Source organism: Ictidomys tridecemlineatus, chromosome 7 (assembly GCF_052094955.1).
Source record: "Ictidomys tridecemlineatus isolate mIctTri1 chromosome 7, mIctTri1.hap1, whole genome shotgun sequence".
NCBI classification, from domain to species: domain Eukaryota; kingdom Metazoa; phylum Chordata; class Mammalia; order Rodentia; family Sciuridae; genus Ictidomys; species Ictidomys tridecemlineatus.
The window spans coordinates 146974969-146997006 of record NC_135483.1 but is presented as its reverse complement, the minus strand read 5'-3'; the positions used below and the strand labels follow the sequence as shown (position 1 = coordinate 146997006).

Below are 22038 nucleotides of genomic sequence, written 5' to 3'. Positions count from 1 at the left end.
CCACTTAGTCCATCCTCTGCACATCCTCCTCTTTTTGAAAGGATAGCCACTATTAACAGCAGAGATTAATTTGTCTGGCTTTATATTTATATAAATGTATTATATAGCATGTAGTTCTTTTTCTCAACGTTATGTTCCCAAGATTTGTTATTGCATGTAATTATAAATCATTTGTTCTCATATTGCTCCATTTTATTGTGTGAATATTTTATTCTGTGAAAATGCCAAAATTATTTATTCTTTCTACTTTTGACGAGTTAACTGGCTGATTTCCAGTTTGGAACTAGTATTTTTATGAACATTGTATAGTGTACGGCACAATTAATACAGTTAGACATATACCTAAAAGTTGAATTGCTGAGTCATAGGAAATGTATTTATTTAGGCATATACCTAAAAGTTGAATTGCTGGGTCATAGGTATGTATTTAGATATTGCCAGATGGTTTTTCATAATAGCTGCAATAATTTACAATTCAGTATAGAGTTCTAGTTGCTCCATATCCGTTTCAACACTTGGTAATCTCTGTCTTGCTTCATTGTAAACATTCTTGTGGTTGTGTAGTGATGTCTCATTCTAGTTGTAATTCACATGTCCCCAGTATGAAGTTAATTACCTTTTGTGTGTTTATTGGCCATTTTAATATCTACTTCTGTGAAGTGTTCGTTCAAGACATTTGCCCATATTTGCTAGTGTTTTTTCTTATTAATTTGTAGAAGTTCTTTATTGCATATGCAGATTAGATAGATTCTTTATATTTTGTATGCATGTACATTCTGTTATATATAATATGTGTGTATATATTAATTAAACAAAGGACTTTAATTTATACTATATATATTTAATAAATGTCATCTCCCAATCTGGATTGCCTTTTTATTCCTTTGATGGTGTCACATCCATGCTCTTAATAGAATGTATTCATTAATTTTTTTCTTTCATGATTACCACCTTTTAGGAAATGTTTGCGTACTCCAAGTTCACAAAAGTGCTCTATTTTTCTCTTTACTATTTTACCTTCTAATCCAGGAAGCCTAACAATACCTTGAGAACTTAAACAAGGTTTTAATTTGAATATGTTGGGTTTTCTGTGTGCTTTTGGCTTATGCTGTTCCCTCCAACATTCTTCCATAGCCTCCTCTCAAAACACCAACCTTTTCTCAAGTTTATCTTAAGAAAGGTCTTATCTAGGGAAACCATGATGAAACCAACCTCCAACCAAAAGCAATTTCATTGTCTCTTGGACCTCTTTGACATTTTATTGGTAACACACAATCCCTGACATACCCTGCCTTTTCTGATCAGTACTAATGATTTTAACTATTATACCCTCCTGGGATATGACAAATTGTCCTAGAAGTAGAGTAGTTATTAACCACAGTAGCTGAAGCTATACAACACTTAACTGTGTCAAGCACATAGTTCAGCACTTTTGATAGAAAAATATCAATTAATTCTACCAGCCCTATGATAAAGGTACTTGTATTTTCCCCAGTTGTAGAAAAGAAAATAGAGGTATAAAGGAGTAAAATCACTTGTCCAAGGTCACACATAAAAGTGGGACCTACATATCACTGCTGACTCCTGATTTGATCCTTCCTGTGGAAAACAGTGCTGCCTAAAGCCAGTGCCACAGAGGTCTAGAGAAGCTCAGGGAGGAGGGAGGAAGGCCAGATTCTACATTCCAAAATTCAGAGAAGAAATAACTAGATGTTCACAGTGACATTAGTATATTAAAAGTAAACTTTGTTGAAGCCAGCATTTTCCTTTTACTTCTTTTTTTCCCCCCTCAGTTCTTATAAAAGAGCTAGGACCTTGAGCATGCTAAGCAAGTACTCTATCACTGAGCCACATCCCCAGTTCTGATGAGAGCATCTTTTTATGTAACAACTTTATATATAACCAACTTTATGGAATAATGTCATGGGCTTTAGAAGGGCAGAAGTTTGGACCCAGACTCTATCACTTACTATGTGATCTTAATCTAAGTCACACCTTTCTCATCTCTAAAATGAAGATAATACAACCTTTATAAATTGTAGTATAACTTAATAAAATGCAGGACAAATTCACTTAGCACAGTATCTAGCATTCAGTAGAATCTCATTAAATGGTAGTAGTATACTCTCTAAAAAGGAAAATAAATGGTCTGGTGTTGTAGCTCATGATAAGAGCATTTGCCTAGCACAAATGAGGCACTGGGTTCAATTCTCAGTACCACATAAAAATAAATAAATTGAATAAGGGTATTGTGTTCACCTAGAGCTAAAAAAAAAAAAAAACATTTTTTTTTAAAAAAGTAAAATTTTGACTCAGTTTATAATCTCTGTAGCTGTCAGCTCTATACCTTGTTGGTCCTCATAAGTATTGTTTGAATTAAATAATACTATTATTTGGGGAAGGTTATTCTTAGATAAATATATTCTATAATTTCTTATAAAACATTAAAAAACTTATATATTTAAGTCATTTCAGTATCAGACACTGTAATTATGGTCAAATAAGAGTTTTAACTAATTCCCAGCTGTAAACTATCCCTGTTTGTAGGTTCAGCATTTTAATCCCTTAGTTTGGTGGCAAAATGCTTCTGTCTACAACTGGAGAATGTATCTATATAACTAGAGTGTTTTCAGTTTTACAGTTGGGTGACCATACCATATTAGCAAAAAGAGAATACAGAAGTTAAATTTCTGGATTTAAATGATAACTCCTTTACATATAACCTTTATGAATTGTGCTTAATCTCTCTTGTCTCAGTTTCTCATCTATAAAGTGAGGCTAACAATAATGCCTTGTTTATTGGGCTTTTGTGAGGATTAAACAATAAGTATACATACACATATATATGAATATATGTAGACATATATATTTGAGGATTACCTATATGTATGTATTCATATCTGTGCACATATGTAACATGCAATAGGATAGTACCTGGTACATAGTTTGTGTTATAAAAATGTTATTTCAGTTACTATTATTGTGTAATCTTTTTAGACACTAGACTCTTTATCAGTCATGTCCCTTATTCACATAACCACTTCCTAGTGGCCGTACTTCATGGTTTTTTGGTAAGTTATTTTTCCCACCTGGTAAAAGGGAAAGATACATGCTATAAGGAGTAACAAAGTCAGGAAAGCAATGAAAAGAAAAAAATCGAGTTTGGAAATAAATCTGAAATGCCACTTATTTTAATTTCTTTAAAGAAATATTTGGGAATTCTATAATTGAAATCCCACCACCACACACACACACACACACACACACACACACACACACACACACATACACACACACATACCATAAATCTTCATGGTGTGTTAAGTTTTGTATTTCAGCACTGAAGGGGACATATATAATAATAGTATAGGAAGAAGCTACTGCAGGATATGTAATAGACCTAATCTCCTGCAAATTCTTCTTCATGCAGGTTTTCTGTGACTTTGGTGTACTCTCCTTTTTAAGAATGAACTGTGTTAGTTTCTGTTGTGGTACATAAGAGCCACTAGGAAGCCTCAGATTATATCCTAAAAGAGGCTTCAATATAATATTTCTAAAGGTCAAAGACTAAGGTAATACTTTCAAGTGTCACTTGGTCCTCAAATGAAGTTTTATTGTGATGGATTATGACATAATCCATTGACATGATAAAGTACCTATTATGTTACAGAGACAGTTGGCTGAAATATATTTTTTAATACAATCACAGTTTTGAATCTTTCACATATTATTGGTTTCAGGGAATAGATGAATTCAGCTGTGTTTGTTAGGGCTCAGAAAATCATACCCAAAAGAATGAAGCTTTGAAGTGCTGAGCACTTTGAATTAAAGGAAATTGGACTTTGCTTCTCCTCCTGAACCCTGAGCACAAAAGGGACACCATCTCTGAAATTCCTTTCTCTGACTAAAGAAATTCTTCCAAAAGAATTGTCTTCAACCTCCTCTTTAGAAATCTCATCAAATAACCAGGAAAGATTAACCACCACAAAAGAGAAGAGACTAAAAATTGACACCCCTCCCAGATAGACTTTTCACCTATTCTCTTGAGGGCAGCTCCAAGGGATTACCTTGGACACTTTATCTGCACAATAAGACAACCTTCCTTGGCAGTAAAGTTCCACCTCTCACCTTCCAGTAACTTCTGGCTGCTACCTCCTCTAGAACCCAGAGGAACTTTGTCCCAGGCAATTGTTGAGTTCTTTGAGCATTTACAGGAGATTAGGTCTATTATATATCCTGCAGTAGTTTCTTCCTATACTATTATTATGTATGTCCCCTTCAGTGCTGAAATATAAAACTTAACACACCATGAAGATTTATGAGGTGTGTGTGTGTGTGTGTGTGTGTGTGTGTGTGTGTGTGTGTGTGTGTGTATGTTAGGGGTATTTCAATTATAGAATTTCCAAATATTTCTTTAAAGTAATTAATGTAAGTAACATCTTAGATTTATTTCCAGAACTTGATTTTCTCTTTTTATTGCTTTCCTGACTTTGTTACACCTTTCAGCATTGATGAGTTCTTTGGGCTCATCCATTTCTTCTAAAAATTGTTTGCTTCTCCTTTAAAATTACCTGAGCACCCTCCATTTTCCACTCCCCTGTGAAGAGGTTATTTAAGCTTCAACCATCTGACCTTTCCTTTGAGTTTCATATTTTGTGTGATTCCTGAGCTTATGCGTGTTGATAAGTTTATGTATGTTTTTTTTTTCTCCTGTTAACCTGTCATTGTCATTTCAGTGTAACTTCAGAGAGTGGAAAGGAAATTTTCTCTTGTCCTTACGTGTTTCACCGTCAAAATGAAATTTCTGGGAGATTAATTGCATTCTTACAAGAGATTATATGGACATATATAGAATAATAATATGATGGACCTGGTAACAGTGGTAACTGTTAGATCTGTGAAATTTACATACTACATGTATATCTAGTTTTAGTACAGACAGTTTGAGATATATTATTATTATTATTAAATAAGGTGAAGCTCTATTATGATTTTATTCATTGTGATATATACCAGTCTGTATCTTAGATTTCAAAACAGAGCAACATAAAAGCCTTATATAATACTTCCAAATAGTTCTACAAAAGTCAAAGGTTGCTTCTATCCCATGAGAACAGCAATGTAAAGGGTATACTTTTGCATTGAGATGCCCACTTACTGTATTTTCAGCCTTTTTCCCCTCCTCAGCAAGTCTTTGACTTGGGGAGAAATTAAGCATTTTTTTGCAGGGTGCAATGCATTTTGGCCAAATTTCTGCTAGTAATTCCCACTGACATTCAGGCACCCAGAGGTGAGGAGAAAGGCTTCCCAGCAGCAATAGCAGTAGCAGTAAAATCTGGAATAAGGTGATAGAGGATCAAAGCATGAAAAATAACTTGTAGGGGGGGGGATACACTTTATCCCCCATTTATTTCCATTTGCAAAAACTTTCTTTGAAGCAATCAGTTTTGGTGAAAAGTGAAAACAGCAAGTTGAGGTAAAAGAATTGATAAAAGCACAGTTTATATTTATTCAGAAGATCCACCAGTACTTTATAACAATCTGTGTTTAACATGGCAAATTGTCTGTCATTAAAATGCTAATGAAATGGTAAGCAGCTGCTAAGTTTTTTATGCTAATGAATGGTAGCAGCTAAGTAGTTCTCAAGCTTTGTCTTTATTAGCATAGAGATTTGATTGGGTAAGGGGGATCATTGTGCATTCTGACCTTTGTTGATGGAGCAATCTCTATTCAAGTTCCCTGTTGCATTCTATTTGATTTGAGTTTGTTGGTACAAAGTAACTCAGCAGGTCCTGAGGGCCGTGTACTGCACAATGTTATCAGAGCCACCATTGTGGGTTCAGAGAAAGAACCTAGCTTTCCTTTGGGAGATCTACAATGGCAAAATAATTACAAATTTGTTCATCAGGCAGCTTAAGTAGAATGATTCTGTATACTTATTCTCTGTACTTTAGACTTTTAATAATTATAGTAATAATAAATCATAAAAGGCTCTGATCTAATTTAAGAAATATTTCTAGTTTTTAATTTAACTAAGATTTTAAAGCAAAGCTTTTAAAACAAGCATTTTAATAATATAAGTGCCTCTGCAACATTTGATATATTGATATAATACATCATCTTGGATCTACAATCACTGAAGTTAGCAATGGATATAGCATTACCTAATTAGAAGAGTAATATGTAATTAAATGCAGGGTGGCTATGTGAATACCATGCTTAGAGTATTTACTTGTTCATCAAAAACATAAACAAACAAAATTACTGTTACACTTATATTTTCGCTGAGTCTCTTTCTGCAGAATCTTTGTCTGTATTTCCTAATGAATGGGGAAGACCTGAAGAACTATCATTACAGATTAATGCTTCAGGTTCCCTTTCTTTTCTTTTATTTTTTCCTCTCTCCTTTCTTTTTCTCCCAATTTTTAGGATCAGTGTAAAACAGGTGTGACAGTCCCTTGAACACAATTGGCAATAAATGTTCTGAAATGATTTGAAATATGATGCAGTTTATTAAGAAAATTCATTACAAAAAAAATCATTGAAATAGGAATTTTAATGACCCTGGGACACTGTAAGAGGTTGGTGGAAATTTTAATAGTTAGAGCCTTTTCTCATACTGTTCATTTCTCCTTGAAGTCAGCAGGGGATTTTAGGCATATGATTATTTTGTGATCCTGTGTAGTCAGGCCAGGAGAAATTGGAACCCTCCAACCATGCTCGTGGTAATGTAAAAGTGTTCAGCCCCTTTGGAAAATAGTCTGGCAGTTCCTCAAAATGTTGAACTATCTGGTACCATATGACTCAGTGTTTGCCAAAATTCCACTCCTAGGCAGATACCTGAGAGAACTGAAAACATATGTCCACGCAAAAACTTATAAACGAATATCCATAGTAGCATTATTCATAATAGCCAAAAAAGTGGAAACAATCTAAATGCCCATGAACTGATTAATGAACAGCAGCAAAATGTGTGACATTCGTACAACAGAATATTATCCAGCCTTGAAAAGGCATAAAATTCTGATACAGGCTACAGTATGAACATACCTTGAAAAGACTATGTCAAATGAAAGAAGCCACTCACAAAAGACCACATATTGTATGATTTCTTCTGAATGAAGTGCCTGGAATTGACATATTTTTAGAGACAGAAAATAGATTAGTAGTTGTCAAGAGCTGGAGATGTTGGGTGGAAATGGGGAGTGACAGCTAATGGGGATAGGGCTTCTTTAAGAGATCATGAAAATGTTCTTTAAGAGATCAAGAAAATAGATTATGTTGTGATGTTAGTACAACTGTATGAATATGCTAAAAATTACTGAATTGTATATTTTGGGTGGATTGTCTGGTATATGAATTACGTTTTTTTGTTTTTTGTTTTTGTTTTAATTACTTACACATGACAGTACAATGATCTTGACATATCATACATTTGAATCAGATGGGGTATAATTTCTCATTTTTCTGAGTGTACAGGTTGCAGAATCACATTGGTCACGCAGTCATGTATATATATACAGCAATAATAATGTCTATTTTATTCTGCTGACCTTCTTTTCCCCCTTTCCCCTCCCCTCCCATCTATGAATTATATTTCAATAAAGTTGTTACATGCCTATCTCCCAGAAAGCCACCTGCACCAGCCATTGCTTATCTATATTACATGAAAGTTGAAGACTAAACAAGAATGCTTGTTGCTGGAGGGGAGATTTCAAATCTCTTATTCACATGAAGGGTTAACATCTGATATAAGATCAAAAGGGATAATCACAAAAATAATACAAAGCTCATTAGAACTGATAGTTGACAACAAAAATTTGAGTTCCTGCCTTAGTACTCTCTGTCTCCAATACCCTGTCCACAACCAGGCTATAATCAGACCTTTTTACATTCTCTGACTATCCAATGTCTATACTGCTTCTTTCTCTCAAAGGCCAGCTTTTGGGTTGTTTTTTTAAATAAAACAAATTGAGTCATAACTTTCAAACAGTAACTCTAAGAGTCTTAAGTTTTCTTCTTGCAAAAATCTTTTATCTTTGATTTGAAAAAAAAATGTCTATTACTCTTTTAATGTAGCAAAGAGCATCTGGCTTCAGGAGGCCCCACCCCTCTCTTTCCTGAATTATTGGCCACTTAGAAACAACCTGCTTGGGCACCAGGCCATTCTCATTCCCCCTACCTTCCAGTAGAAGCTGTGTACTGTGTCTTGTTGAGTCTGAGCTACCTTGGCTCTTGCCATGGGAGAGTGTTCTATATCACTATCTTAGACAATGAGGAAGAAGATGTCTTTTGACCATATTTACTACTCTTGTGCCACTTGCTTACTTTCAGTGTGACTCTCTTGTTTGCAGGTAGCAGCTCACTGACCTTGTTTTGGCTATGTAGGATTGGGAGGGAGATGGATGTGAGCAAGAGATTGAATTCATTTTCATTTTGTTCTTGGCAGGCAGTACATGCCATACTACTACCCTTCCTGCTCTTGTGCGCACTCCTACTCTGATGATGCAGCCTTCACTGGATATCAAACCATTTATGTCTTTTCCAGTGGACGGTAGTTCGGCTGTTGGGCTCTTTCCAAATTTTAACACAGTGAGTAAATGCTTTTTTTATTTGATGTGTGACCTCCTCCACCTCTGTCTGTTCCTACATTTGCAAATAGACAGTAGATGTAGTCTGTTTCCATAGTGTGTGATTTTAAACTATGTATTGTTATACTGCTCAGCTGTGCTGTGAAATATGATGCTTCACCCATGGGAGTTAAACCAAACAATAGCCAGCATATTTATTTTTAAAATATTTTCTCGGATGACTTTTCACCTATTGCATTGTGCAATTTTGATAGACTTTTCAGTGGTTTTAGAACCTATATGATTTCTGGAATGTTAATCATACATGCTCAAGAACACGGTTTAGAGATATCAAGCCACATTTATTTATCTCTACTACTAGAAAGGGAAAAAATGACTGTAGGATTTATCTCCCTGGGTACCTTTTTATTTGGGAGATATTTTAGGTGAAGTGTGACTTTTACACAAATAGAATTTTTATTCTGGGGCTCTTGTGGATTATATGAATATAACTATTAGCAAAAGGAAAAAATACTCATTTTAAATCTACATTTTACTTATCTCCATGATACTTATTCTCTTCAAAACATATGATAAATATTAGTGAATTATCCATAATTATCAGTGTTCTTTACTCAGGTCAGCTGACTTCCTTTATTTGAAAAAAAGACATTCTGTAGGTGTACCAAGAGGAGTGTGACTTTTCTCAACAACTGAGTTCAGCATATAGAATCAGCCTGTAGTCAAGATTCTTAACTTATAGTAGGAGAAAGGGTAAACAGTTCAGGAGATTGCATGAATTGTGTCTGTTCATTTGATAAATGCAGTCAGTTGGGGCATGATGGTCTACGTGAATGAAACAGCATTATAAATGCTGCCATAATCAAAAGAAAGAATTGCATTATCAACACCACCAGACAGCACACATCTGAAGTACTGCCAAATGTTTCCTTTTGCAAACTTATCTTCTGTGTAAAGTGAAAACAGCAAGAGGATTTTTCCTCAAGGGTTCTAAATAAAATCTGCTGACAGGCTTTCTGTCAGGGGCTTAGTGTTGTAAGGTAATTAGGGGGTAAAGGATCAGCCAACATTTTAAAGAGCACTGGTTTTGACTTAGTGAGTAAACAGTTGAATGTTTTTGTCTCCTGGGTCTTTCAGAGACAAGTCAAACAATTTACCAAAAGAAAAAAAAAAAAAACATGGGGGGGAGAAAAAAAGCATGAAAAGGTGAGCATCATGTCTAGCCCAGTGGAGCAGTTCAGCAAGATAAATCATGCCTGCCTGGGCTACATTCATCCATCCAGAGTGGAGTGACCCTCTTAAATACCCACATCAGGCCATTTCAGAGAGCTTGAACTCAAACATGCCTGTTATGTCCTCTATCGACACATCTGTGATACATTCCAAACATAATCAAATCCAGCTATACTTCTTGGAATGTTTATTAGGTACTTGTATTTTGATTCATGTGCATTTAGAAGACAGCATTTGTAGATATTGCACAAGTCCAGGTGCTGTAAAGTGGCAGCAGTGATAATGTAAGAAGGTGTAAATAGTTCCTCCTGTAGTTCATTGTGTACGTCTGTGTGCATGTGTGTATATTACAAGCAATATGCAAATACTTATTTCAGAGATTCAAATAAAACAGCATTCAAGGCAAAACAAAAACGTCATCATCCCCTGCCCCTGTACACACAGTTTCTCACTTCACCAGAAAAAGGTACTGTAAGCAGCTGGTATCCATCTTGAAGGCCCTTTTAAAAGTATATATGTACATACTGGTAGGCACCCACTCACAGTTCTTTTCACAACTGCAGTCATATGATTAGTAGTGATTATTCTGTAAGTGACGTTTTTCAGTTATCAAAATTTCTGACATATGCCTCTCTCTTTTTAAGGAATATAAAACTAAAGTAGAGGGGATATTTTCATTAAAGGTTTTTAATATAAAAATGCAGTTTCCAAATGGCTAACTAATGTTACAGAAACACTAACATAAGCTTTTTATTTTTCTGTTTGATTGCTGTACATAACAGTCTTACATACTTTGGGTTTGAGAAAACCCATGCAATACCTCTATCAGTAGAAGTTTACTTTTTTCCTTCCTAGAAGAAAATAAACTTTAATTTTCAAATAAGATACTACTAAAAGGTAAAGAAAATTGCAAAGAACTACATGAAATAATCATTTTACTCTATTTATTAGAGTAAAATTTTAGTATTTATTAGGCAGACATTCCTTCTGATAGTTTATTAAAAAACAAGACAGTGCAAGTGAGACCCTGTATCAACTTGTAAAGAAATGTATTCATTTATTTATTTAGTTATCTATGATTTTTTTACCTTGAGTTGCAATTGAAATTACTTTAATCCTTTTGCCTATAAATTTATCCACTGTAATACCCAAACTTAGCCAATGGATTTTCCAGGGAAATTTTAGGAAAGTTATTATCAAAGTTTTTCTAAGAAAATATTATTATATCACTACTAGTGATTATATGAAATTATCATATATTTGTAATGATTTATATCCTTCTAAGGACTCAGACCTCAAAGCATTTTAGGAAACTATGGTTATTTCCCCTATTGTCTGGAGGTAAAAAGAGAGTTAGCAAAGGAAAAACAGAGACTTGAATTAAAATGTTCTAACTTTGAAACCCATGTTCTGGCTTTTCACATCTTTGGCTCTTTCGGCCTGTGCCACCTGTCACCTCCTCCTTTGTGAACAAAGCTCAATCAGAAATCTTTTGTTCTCTTTTCTGGAAACATACTAGACGATTTTCTGCAGAATCATTAAATAGAGAAAAGGATTTGGGGGTATAAAAATATACTTCTATAAACAATATCTGTGAAGCAGAATATTTTTGAAAAAATAAAATTTCCTTTTGGCAAATTTGAAAGTATATTGTGTAAAATAATCTACTTTTCTTGGAAGTGAGGTGAATTCTATTACATCACTTTATTTTTAACCAAGTTTTATGTTAGTAAATATAAAAAAAATAATGTCTATTTTAATCTTATTATTATCTGAAGAATGAAAACACTATGCTCTGATACCACAGCTAAAGGTTTTAAAAAATCTGAAGTCTTGTTACTTTCCTTAAATGGATTCTTAAAAATAATAATGGTTTTTATTATTTTATAATGGTTTCCTCCATTTTATAGTGTAGTAAGATAACATTACATGAGAAATAACAAGAATTGAAATAGGATTCTTCTGTATTACAAAATAAAATATGTGCCTTCTGTGCTAAGTTTATACAATGAAGAAATATATACACAACGAAGAATGCTTCACAGCATTGGTTGAGTAGCTGTGTTATCCCTTACACCACAATTGACAATGTCTCTCTTAGTGCTTCTGTATGAAGAATAAGCAAATATTTCAAGACACTGTCCAAAGAGAGTTAAGAAGAGACACGATAAGGAAGCTGGAGTTTGACTCATTGATAATTTCGGATGGGCTGTAGGTCAAGATGGGTGATTAGAACTTGTTGATCCTAACTCTGCACTTCCAACAGTTGTACTATAAAGAGATGCTCTTTTGAGTCATTTTTAGGTAAAAGACTCTGCAAACCCACACATAAATTTTTTAAAAATTTTGACCTTTATATCGAAGGCCTAATAGACTTATCTGCCCAATTGCTTACTAGTGCTCAACTTCTACCACTGCCATCCACCCTTTAGCTATTTGTTTTTCAGGGTTCAACTTAGATACCCCTTCCTTCTCAGGAAATCTTCTGTGACTCTTTAAGTCTGAGCTAAGTTCCATCCTTTGTGTATCCAAAGTACCTCAGACGAGGTCTATTACAGCAGTTGTCATACCATAGTCCACCTGTCTTCACTAAAATGCCAGAACCTGAGGACTAGAACTATATCTTGTTCATTTTAGGATGTTTGTTGTGTATATAGGTGCTAAATAAACTTTTCTGAAGGGAAGACAGGAAAAAAGGACAGGGAATTTTGAACTGATTTTCAATGCTCATACTCCTTCAACCAGCAAAGGGAATACGTCACTGAATTTCACAGCCCCTTCTAAGTACAAAGTGATAAGCCCAAGTATTTACTTTCATTTTTATTTTCCTAAGAATAGGCATCTTTGTAAACTAAAGGCAATAATTCATTACAAATTTTTTTCCAGCTATAGTTCCCAACTTTCTCTGGGTGGAAAATGTGGAAACTTTGACATATACCTATTATATCCCTTGTCCTGGTCCCTAGTCTTTAGCTGAAAAACCACAGTTGTTGGATTTTGTTGAACAAAAGAGTACTGGGTTTGGGGAAGAGGATAAAATACAACAAACAAAACAAAAATACCTTCATGCCTAAGAAACTTGTAGGAAATAAGGTAAATATACTTGAAAAGGAAAGATAATAAAAATCAAGGGCTGGGGCTCAGTGGCAGAACACTTGCCTGGCACATGTGAAGCACTGAATTCAATCCTTAGAACCACATAAAAATAAGCAAATAAAATAAAGGCATTCTGTCCATCTACAACTATGAAAAATCTCTAGGATATATAAAAACTCAAAAAACTTAGAACCAAAAAAACAAATAACCCAATCAATAAATGGTCCAAGGACCTGAACAGACACTTCTCAGAAGATGATATACAATCAGTCAATAAACACATGAAAAAAAATTTTCAACATCTCTAGTAATTAGAGAAATGCAAATTAAAACTACTCTAAGATTTCATCTCACACCAGTCAGAATGGCAGCTATTAAGAATACAAACAACAGTAAGTGCTGGCAAGGATGTGAGGAAAAGGGCACTCTCATACGTTTCTGGTGGGACTATAAACTGATTCAACCAATATGGAAAGCAGTATGAAGATTCCTTGGAAAACTTGGAATGGAGTCACCATTTGACCCAGCTATCCCACTTCTCAGTTTATACCCAAGGACTTAAAAACAACATACTGCCGTGATACAGCCATATCAATGTTTGTGGCAGCACAATTCACAATGGTTAAATTGTGGAATCTACCTAGATGCCCTTCAACAGATGATTTGATAAAGAAACTGTGGTACATATACACAATGGAATATTACTCAGCATTAAAAGAGAATAAAATCATGATGTTTGCAGGCAAATGCATGGAGTTGGAGAATATCATGCTAAGCAAAGTAAGCCAATCTCAAAAAACCAAAGGCCAATGTTTTCCAATATATGGGTGCTGATCCATAATGGGAGTTGGGGAAGCATTGGAGGAATGGAGAAACTTTGGGATAGGGCAAAGAGGAAGAGCATGGAGATAGTAAAATGGTAGAATGAGATGGACATCATTACCCTAAGTATATGTATGAAGACACAAATGATGTGACTCTACTTTGTGTACAACCAGAGACATGAAAAATTGTGCTCTATGTGTGGACTATGCATTGAAATGAGTTCTGCTGTCATCTATAACAAATTAAAATAAATAAATTTAAAGTAAAAAGTGAAATAAATAAAAAGATAATAAAAATCAAGAAGCACCAGCAATGTTCAAATAGTTGTTACACTTTATAATTCAAGAAACACCAGAAAGAAAATATTTTTGTATCTGAGTGAGCTATTTTTTTATTTTGTTATTCATTTTACTTTGTCAGATGCTCCTGGTCATTCTTTAATTGCTGTATATGATATTTTTGAGCTGCTAAAAAATACACAATTGTTTCTCTCCTTAGAATTAGAATCCTTTTCTGTGGGTTAAATTTTTGCCTTTATTCAGAACTAGAATAATTCTTGGTATTTAAACCCCATTAAGAAGAGTCTTTAGAAGTGAAATAAATTGCATACTTACCAAGATGGATAACACTAATGTGATAAAATAAGTTCATTTAGAAGACACACTTATGTATTTACTATCATGAAATGAATGTTTGTGTCTTGAAAAATTCATGTTAAAGTCCTAACCCCTAGCGTGTTGGTGTTTGGACATTGAGTACCTTTGGAAGCTAATTAGGGTTAAATAAGGTCATGAAGGTGGGGTTTTCATGATGGCATTAGGGTCTTTATACAAAGAGACACAGAAAGTTCTTTCACCTCTCTCTTGCCAGCTAGGAAAAGGGCCTCACCAGAACCTCACCATGCTGGCACCTTAATCTCTGACTTTGATGCTCCAGGAATGTTGAAAATAAATTTCTGATGAGCTATCCAGGCTATGGTATTTTGTTATGGCAGCCCAAGTACATGGAGACAGACACCCAACCTAACATATATGTGGCAATGAGTAGGTAAAATTTCTTTTTAATAGATAATATTTGCATACATTCAGATGTATTTGTGTAACTTTCCAGAGCTATAGTTGTTGTCAAGAACCATCTAGGGGCCTCAGTCACCAGTTAGTTTCTCTGCTAGTTAGAAGGTGTCTTATGAGCCTATTCGTATGAAATATCTCTGTCCATCCTGCCATGTTTTCCCAACTGCTCTAGGAAAGCACAAGGCAGTCACTGATACTTTATTGCCAGAGAGTCAGTAATCTTATTTTTTTGAAAAATAATATAATTTTTACTGTCTACCTTGAAATTATTTTTTCCTGACATGAACAAATATGTGGAACAGAATAAAGATTATTTCTAAGTATAAAGTCCCAAATCACTGTTCCATTATTAGTCATCCAAGACAAGCTAGGTAATAATTTATATGATTCCCATTTACTTTATCATTTTAGGTCCTCTGAGATTCTGAATCATCCTTAGTTTGGCAATATCAATGAACATAAAGTTTTCTTTCTTGTAGTTGAAACAATAATACATTTATCGAGGAGGTTTGAAAGAAAGAAGTTAGAAATTAATCACATTTACTTTGCTATTTATATCATGTTTCTCATGAGATGTTTTAATAAGGAAACCTGAAGTAATCTAGACTATTTAACTTTTTGACCTCGCTTTAATTCCTTTATTGATTTAGTAAAGTAGTTACTTAAACATTCAAATACATATTTTTCTTTCATTCTTTTGAAGTACAATAATTTATGTCTGTTAATGCAAACCAAATGTATAATTTTGCTCTTTGAATCTTATTTTTATTCTAATCGTGCTTGCTGTCATTAAAAAGTTATATATTCTATATTTCTTAGATACTAGTATACCCAGCTGACTCCACTTGAACTGATCCATTTATCCCAGTTGAATCAAAATAAGATATGATTGAATTTTTATTTTTCATGATATGCTTTAAAATATATTGAAAGATCATCATCTTTTACATGTTCTGAAGTATGTAGTATTAAAATATGCTGAAATGAAATTTTCCATGGTTACTCAAATTGATTTGAGCAGAAATCACTGGCCTACTATTGGTTTTAAAAAAGTCTACAGCACCACTCCCCAGAAATGGTTATAGTAAATCTTTGAAATGTGGTATGAAGCTAACAAGAATCTTATACAAATGCTTAAGCATTGGTTTCTGTGCCTTGAAATTTTTACATTCCTATTAAATCGAACAGAGAGAGAAATTATGTGAATCCAATCATTGGAAGGAAAAAAACTATCTGCACTATTATTTCCTCTACCCTTCAAACCACAAACACATCCTTTTTAAATTCAACTCAAGTTTCTGCCTTACTCAAAGGCCTCAAGGTTTATCTTGCTAAAGACTCTGTGTTCAAATGTCCCTTTTCCCTATGTTCTCTTGAACCTTCTTTTAATGTACAGACAGTATTGGTATGGTATGTATATATATAGAGATATATATATATATATATATATATATATATATATTGTTTGTGTAGTGGATAGTTATGGTGGTTCTCTCTACCTAATACAATGTTATCTTTAGGGGGTCTAGGAAAAGTCACTCATTTGAAATCATTTACTGCACATGTCTCAGCCATTGTGCCAAAGAGGGTCTATAGGAACAAATAAGACAGAAATTGTTCTATTGTTTAATTTGCTATAGCATAATAGAGAATTCTGCTCATAGTGAAGTCAATTCAGTTGATATTTAAACATGCAGTACATATTACTTAATCTGATGTTTCATGGCTCTGAAAAAACATCAGATTAAGAACTTGATGGGCCCTCATGAGGTAAGGGAATACAAGGTTTCAGGAGCTGTGAAGAGAGACATCTATAGTCCCACCATGCCATGTCCTCTTGTGTGTCCCTTTCATTATCCTAGTCAACCTCACATGGCTCTAGGGCCTCATCTTCAGTGCTAGAGTTTCAAGGATTATGTGTACTTGGAGGGTTCATCAGATTTTCTGGCAAGACAGGTCTTTAGTCTTGGCGCTGCCCCAGGTCAGCATTTTTCAAGAGTAGAGTCAACTTGGAAAAAGTGTCAGGCCCTCTTCTTTAAAATATTTATCTTATTCTTAACAAATTCCCAGTTAATTAGGAAGCAGAAGAAACCTCCAGCCTTGTTCTTAGCTTGCCTCAATAACTAAGCCTTCATGTGCCTGTGGAAAAGTAGAAGAACTTAATAAATACCAAAAAAAAAAGTAGTAAAATATTGTTGTATCAACATTCCCATCAGCCCAGAATAGGTATCTAAACTGGTTGCTCTATAAACATTAATTGATAGTGGTGAGAACCCATCCAACAACACAGATTTTTTTTTTCCTCTTTTTTCCCCCTCTCTCTAGATTCTTATGTTCAGAATAAAGTTTTAGTCTCTTTGTGGATAGGGGCATGCTGTGGAATATTCCAATCCTTTTGGTTTTATAGTTACACTGAGGGTGCTAAAGATGAATTGGAGTGCTGTTTAGCAACGTGTGAAGTTTCAATATATTTGCAGAACTCAGTGGGAATCCTAGAAAAATACTTTTTCTCAAATTTAGCTTTCACTTTAGGTTTTCTTAACTTCCTTTTTATGTTCTGATGCTTGAAATAAAATGGGAAAAGAGCGTAAATTATGTGAGTGATACCTGTTTCCATAGAATTGTAGTATCAGAGGGTTTTAGACAGACTATAATTAATTCTTTTAATGTATCCACATATAAAATAGGCTACCTGTGTCATTGCTGAACTCTTTTTGCAGATCAAAAGATTGAAAAATATAAACCAGTCTTTTAATTTCTTTTAGTACAGAGCCCTAGCACTGAAAAGGAAAAAAAAAATTATCAGATAAGGAAAGGGTTAGTTTCCACTATACTTACCCTAAATTTAAATGTGTTTACTTCTCACAGATCATTCATGTGTGACAAATTTTTTCAAGTACCCAATAAATCTTGTGGCTTCTAACAACAGGTTGAAAGTTAACTTTTGTTATACATTCTACTAAGTATACAGATTTTTTTTGTCAGTCTCATACTTGTTTTCTCTCAGTGAGAACACATTTTCTGCAGCCAGATAAAGATCCAAAAGATGTAGCAGAAAATACATCTTATCTCTTTGTCAGGCTTATAACTTACAAATAACTAGGGGTTCAATAATTAAAAAACTCATATCTGGGCATAGTTTTTTTGTTTTTTGTTTTTGTTTTTAGAAATGGAATCCATCATATGTCATAATGATATAATTAAACCTACAAAATCTCCTTTTCTCAAAGTGAGCTAAAGCTATTACATGTTAAACCCTAATAGCTGCTATAATATGGTACACTTTTGAAGTACTTACCCTCTATAGAAGGTGGTGGCATTCATGTATTTAGTTGGCTATCACTCACAAGTTATGTCCCACCTCCTCCCAAAAACCACTTGGAGAGTTCTTTCTGACCTCTGAGAACGCCACTTGACTGATTCCAATGTAAACCTCTACTAGTCCTAGCTGGTCTGACTCTGTATCCTTCCACTCAGGAAAGTGGAGCTAGATGGAAGGAAGAAGACAGTGATCCACTTACAAATAAGTGGATGTATAGGATAGGAAAGAGCACCAAACTAGGAGTCAGAAGACCCATGTCTGTACTCAATTTCTTTGATCTTTGAAAGTCACTTTTCTCCATTTAAAACTAGAGATGATAATGTTTTCCTACTTTAAATCTTTACATCATAAAAATTTACTTGGTTAAACTTTTGGTGAATTAAAGGTATGACTAATATTTAGAAAATCTCTGGAATTTTCTGAAATTTATGAAAAATAAGTATATAATATCACCATATTATTATTATCAGTACCAGGGATTGAATCCTAGGGCACTTAACCATGGAGCCACATCCCTAGACCTTTTTATTTTTTATTTTGAGACAGGGTCTTATGTAATTTCTTAGAGCCTCTAAGTTGTTGAAGGTGGCTTTGAACTGGGGATCCTCCTGCCTCAGCTTTTCAAGCTGCTGGGATTACAGGAGTGCTCGTGCTCAGCTCACAATATTAATAATTTAAAATAGTTATGAATATCAATAGAGAGCTCAAAATAGATAAACTCTATTCTCATAAATAATATTAATTTTTACTAATATTTCTATCCTTTTGATCTCTTCTACATAAACCAAGTTGTGTTATCACTGGGGCTGGCCTTGTGCACTAGCATTATCCTAATTATGGAGATTCCAAGGATAAATTATTACTCCAGTTTAAAATAGTTATGCTTGATACTTAATAAATGTTCATTTGATGCTAATTGAATGAGGTCATTGAAAGGCACAGTTAAAAGATCAGGGATACCTGACTGCTTGGAAGAGTAATGACGAGCTACATTTGAATTTGGAAAAGGATGAGGAGTAGATTGGGGAAATAACCACAACCAGTTTTATTGGATTCTGTTTTTCCTTGTTTATCTTCAGTGATGCTTAGGCTTTAAAACTTCATGCAAACTGCATGAGAATTGTGTATTTATGACACATTGTCATTGTGTCCTAAGACATCATAACATTTGGTTATACTTTTAAAATATTGTTGATTTTCAAACAAATAATTTTTTTCCCACATTTTTCATGAATCAAGTTGCAAGTAGGTTAAAATGACCATTTTGAAAATTATTTTAAATTTAGTCATAAGAGTCAACATATCAAATTATTCTTCTTGTATTGGTAATAGAAACTGATTTCCTAAAATTCCTTGGCTATATCTCCCTTTTACTCTGCTCCCCCCACATACCTTTTTTCTTGAATTTAAATCATCAGTTGTATGAAAAGAACCTACTTAACCTGTATTCTGAGTAATAACATCTAAGTTTTTTACTTACTCATAAAAGAATAATAGTTTTATATTTTATTCCAAGTATTATATAGACTTTTAGGGTATATGCATAGGTATGGAAACTATTTTTTCTCAGAATAAAAATACCAACTAGGGTTGGGGCTGTAGGTCAGTGGCAGAGCACTTGCTTAGCATGTGTGAGGCCCTGGGTTCTATCCTCAGCACCACATAAAAATAAACAAATAAAGGCATTCTGTTCATTTACAGCTACAAAAAAAAAAGTTTAAAAAAAAACTATCAAAAGTTTAAAAATTATATCAGCCAAGATAGTTATAGCTCTACAGCTATTAGCAGAGAAATGTATCATTCTTTAGACCTCTGTGAGGGGAGTTAAAACTGATAAGTTTAAATTGGTTCCTTCTGAAAAGAACTTTCTGGAAAGGCAGGCTGTACCACACAGCTCATCAGTCCATGTGCAATCAGACCCGCCATTGTCTTCAGAGAGAGCTGCTGCCTCACAAGCCTGGCTCCTGTAATGGATGAGTAGCTTCTGAAGAAGCATTGTGACCCCAGATGTGGAGTTCTTTGAAGCTACTGTCTGGGGAACAGTCCCTTTGTTACAGTGTGCAAGGATAATATCTGAATTTCCTGGGAGTCGGTCATCACAGGAAATTATCAGCAATTCATAGACTTTCCTTTTTGCGTTCACTTCAGCCTCAAGGGTAATCACAAAAGATTATAGTCTCCATTTCAGCTTTCACATCACTGAAATATTCTCCTCTGCCGAGAGTATGATTGATTTCCAGAGGATAGCTTTTAACCCTAGCTCTGGGAGGGCTAGTCAAGCTGTAGTGTTTTGATAACTGCCAAAGATTGATATTGTGATATTATTCTGTTGTTTGGCAGGCTTTTGGTGATTCCTGACTAATTATACAAACTCTTTAAATAAAATAACATATCAGCTTCTCGTGTTGCTAGATACAGATATTTGTCCAATTTTTATAAAAGTGTTAAAGGTTATGGGAGGCAGAAAGGGTGAATTTCAAATGAGTGTTGTGAAGACTTATAGGCCAGCACCATTCTGACAAACTGAATTCATAAAGGAAAGAATAATTCAAGAATGTTTCTGAAAATCATATGGCCTGGATAGATTGTAAAACACAAATGCCTTTTTGCCTCATAACATTGTTTTGTGAATATTATTAGAGATTTGGTATGTTTCATGACAACTTACTATGTGGTTCTTGGAGGGTTTTATTCCATCTCTTAATTAGGAGATCTTTTTTTTGTGGTGGTGGTGGTGCTAGGGATTGAACCCAGGGCCTTGAGCATTGGAGGCAAGCACTCTACCAACTGAGCTATGGCTCCAGCCCAGGAAATCTTAATGCCATATCCATGGCCAAAATATAGGGAAACTAGATGCATTTTTTAACTTGTGATTTATTTTACTGTATTCACTTTCTCTTCTTTTTATGTGGCTTTATTTAGCTCATAGAGAGGCAAAATGGGCTTTGTATATATTTGAAATAATTTTGTAAATAAAATAGTTTTACCTGTAAAACACTACATTTTCTTACAATTTCAAAAGAAAATGAAGACAGTTCAGTTTAAAACTACTTTTGTTTTGAGCTATTGCCTCCTTGCAATCACGTAAAAATAATAATAAATCAAATGAACAAATGTTAAATGTCAAGCTGTACCATTAACAGAGTCTTATTCAATAAAGCAATTATCACTGCAGAGAGCAGAATGAGGCATTTCATTATAGTTCTTTATTTTACACTGCAAGTCTTGTACATTTTTATAATATGAACACAGAAACAAACTTAAACCAAAAATATTTTCTACTGAGAAGAGCTAATAATATATATACATATATGCATCCATACAAAAGGATAATAGTGATATGAATATGTGATATAAAATAGTTTTGACATCCTGTGCCTGCAAAACCATTCAGGATCCACTTTTCTGATCAAGACCCTAAATAAAATGTTTAGTGTGACAAGTAAGTCTGCAAGGAGGAGGACCGTTAAAATCAACACCGAAGTAGTATGATATCCTTGGATGGGAATCAGAGAGGGAGGACAGGTAATCAAAGGGTGCTGAAGCTGAATTTCAGATAAACAATATATATATTTTAATATAAGTGTGTCCCATGCATTGTTTGTCACATTTTTGTGCTAAAAATGTATTGTTTATCTAAAATTAAAATTTAGCGCTATGGTTGTAGATCAGTGGTTGAGCACATGCTTAGATATGCACAAGGCCTGGAGTTCAAGCCCCTGCATCAATCAATCAATATTGAAGTTATCTAGGTATCTTATATTTTTGTTTGCTAAATATGGCACCTCTAGCAGAAAATATGGTTTCTGGTTTTGTTTGAGGAGGCTTAGCAAGTAACTAGAATTCTCAAAATCTGGCCTCATTTTGAAATGAGTTCTACTAAAATCTTCCTGATGAG

General features: G+C 34.2%; 1 protein-coding gene and 1 long non-coding RNA gene across 10 annotated transcripts in view; one reads left to right on the top strand and one right to left on the bottom strand.

Annotated features, from left to right (window-relative positions):
* Znf385b (zinc finger protein 385B) overlaps positions 1-22038 on the top strand; it is a 359572-nt gene that overhangs the window by 261888 nt on the left and 75646 nt on the right. For 7 of the 8 annotated variants that reach the window (XM_078017681.1, XM_078017680.1, XM_078017679.1 and 4 more), the window contains one exon: positions 8450-8592. In XM_078017681.1, coding sequence (XP_077873807.1) covers positions 8450-8592 — 143 coding nt within the window. Of the gene's footprint in view, positions 1-8205; positions 8355-8449; positions 8593-22038 lie in introns of those variants that run through there. The other variant, XM_078017682.1, reaches the window with a different exon arrangement.
* The window catches only part of LOC120893069 (uncharacterized), a 131397-nt gene that overhangs the window by 55000 nt on the left and 54359 nt on the right, over positions 1-22038 (bottom strand). The window lies entirely within an intron of this gene.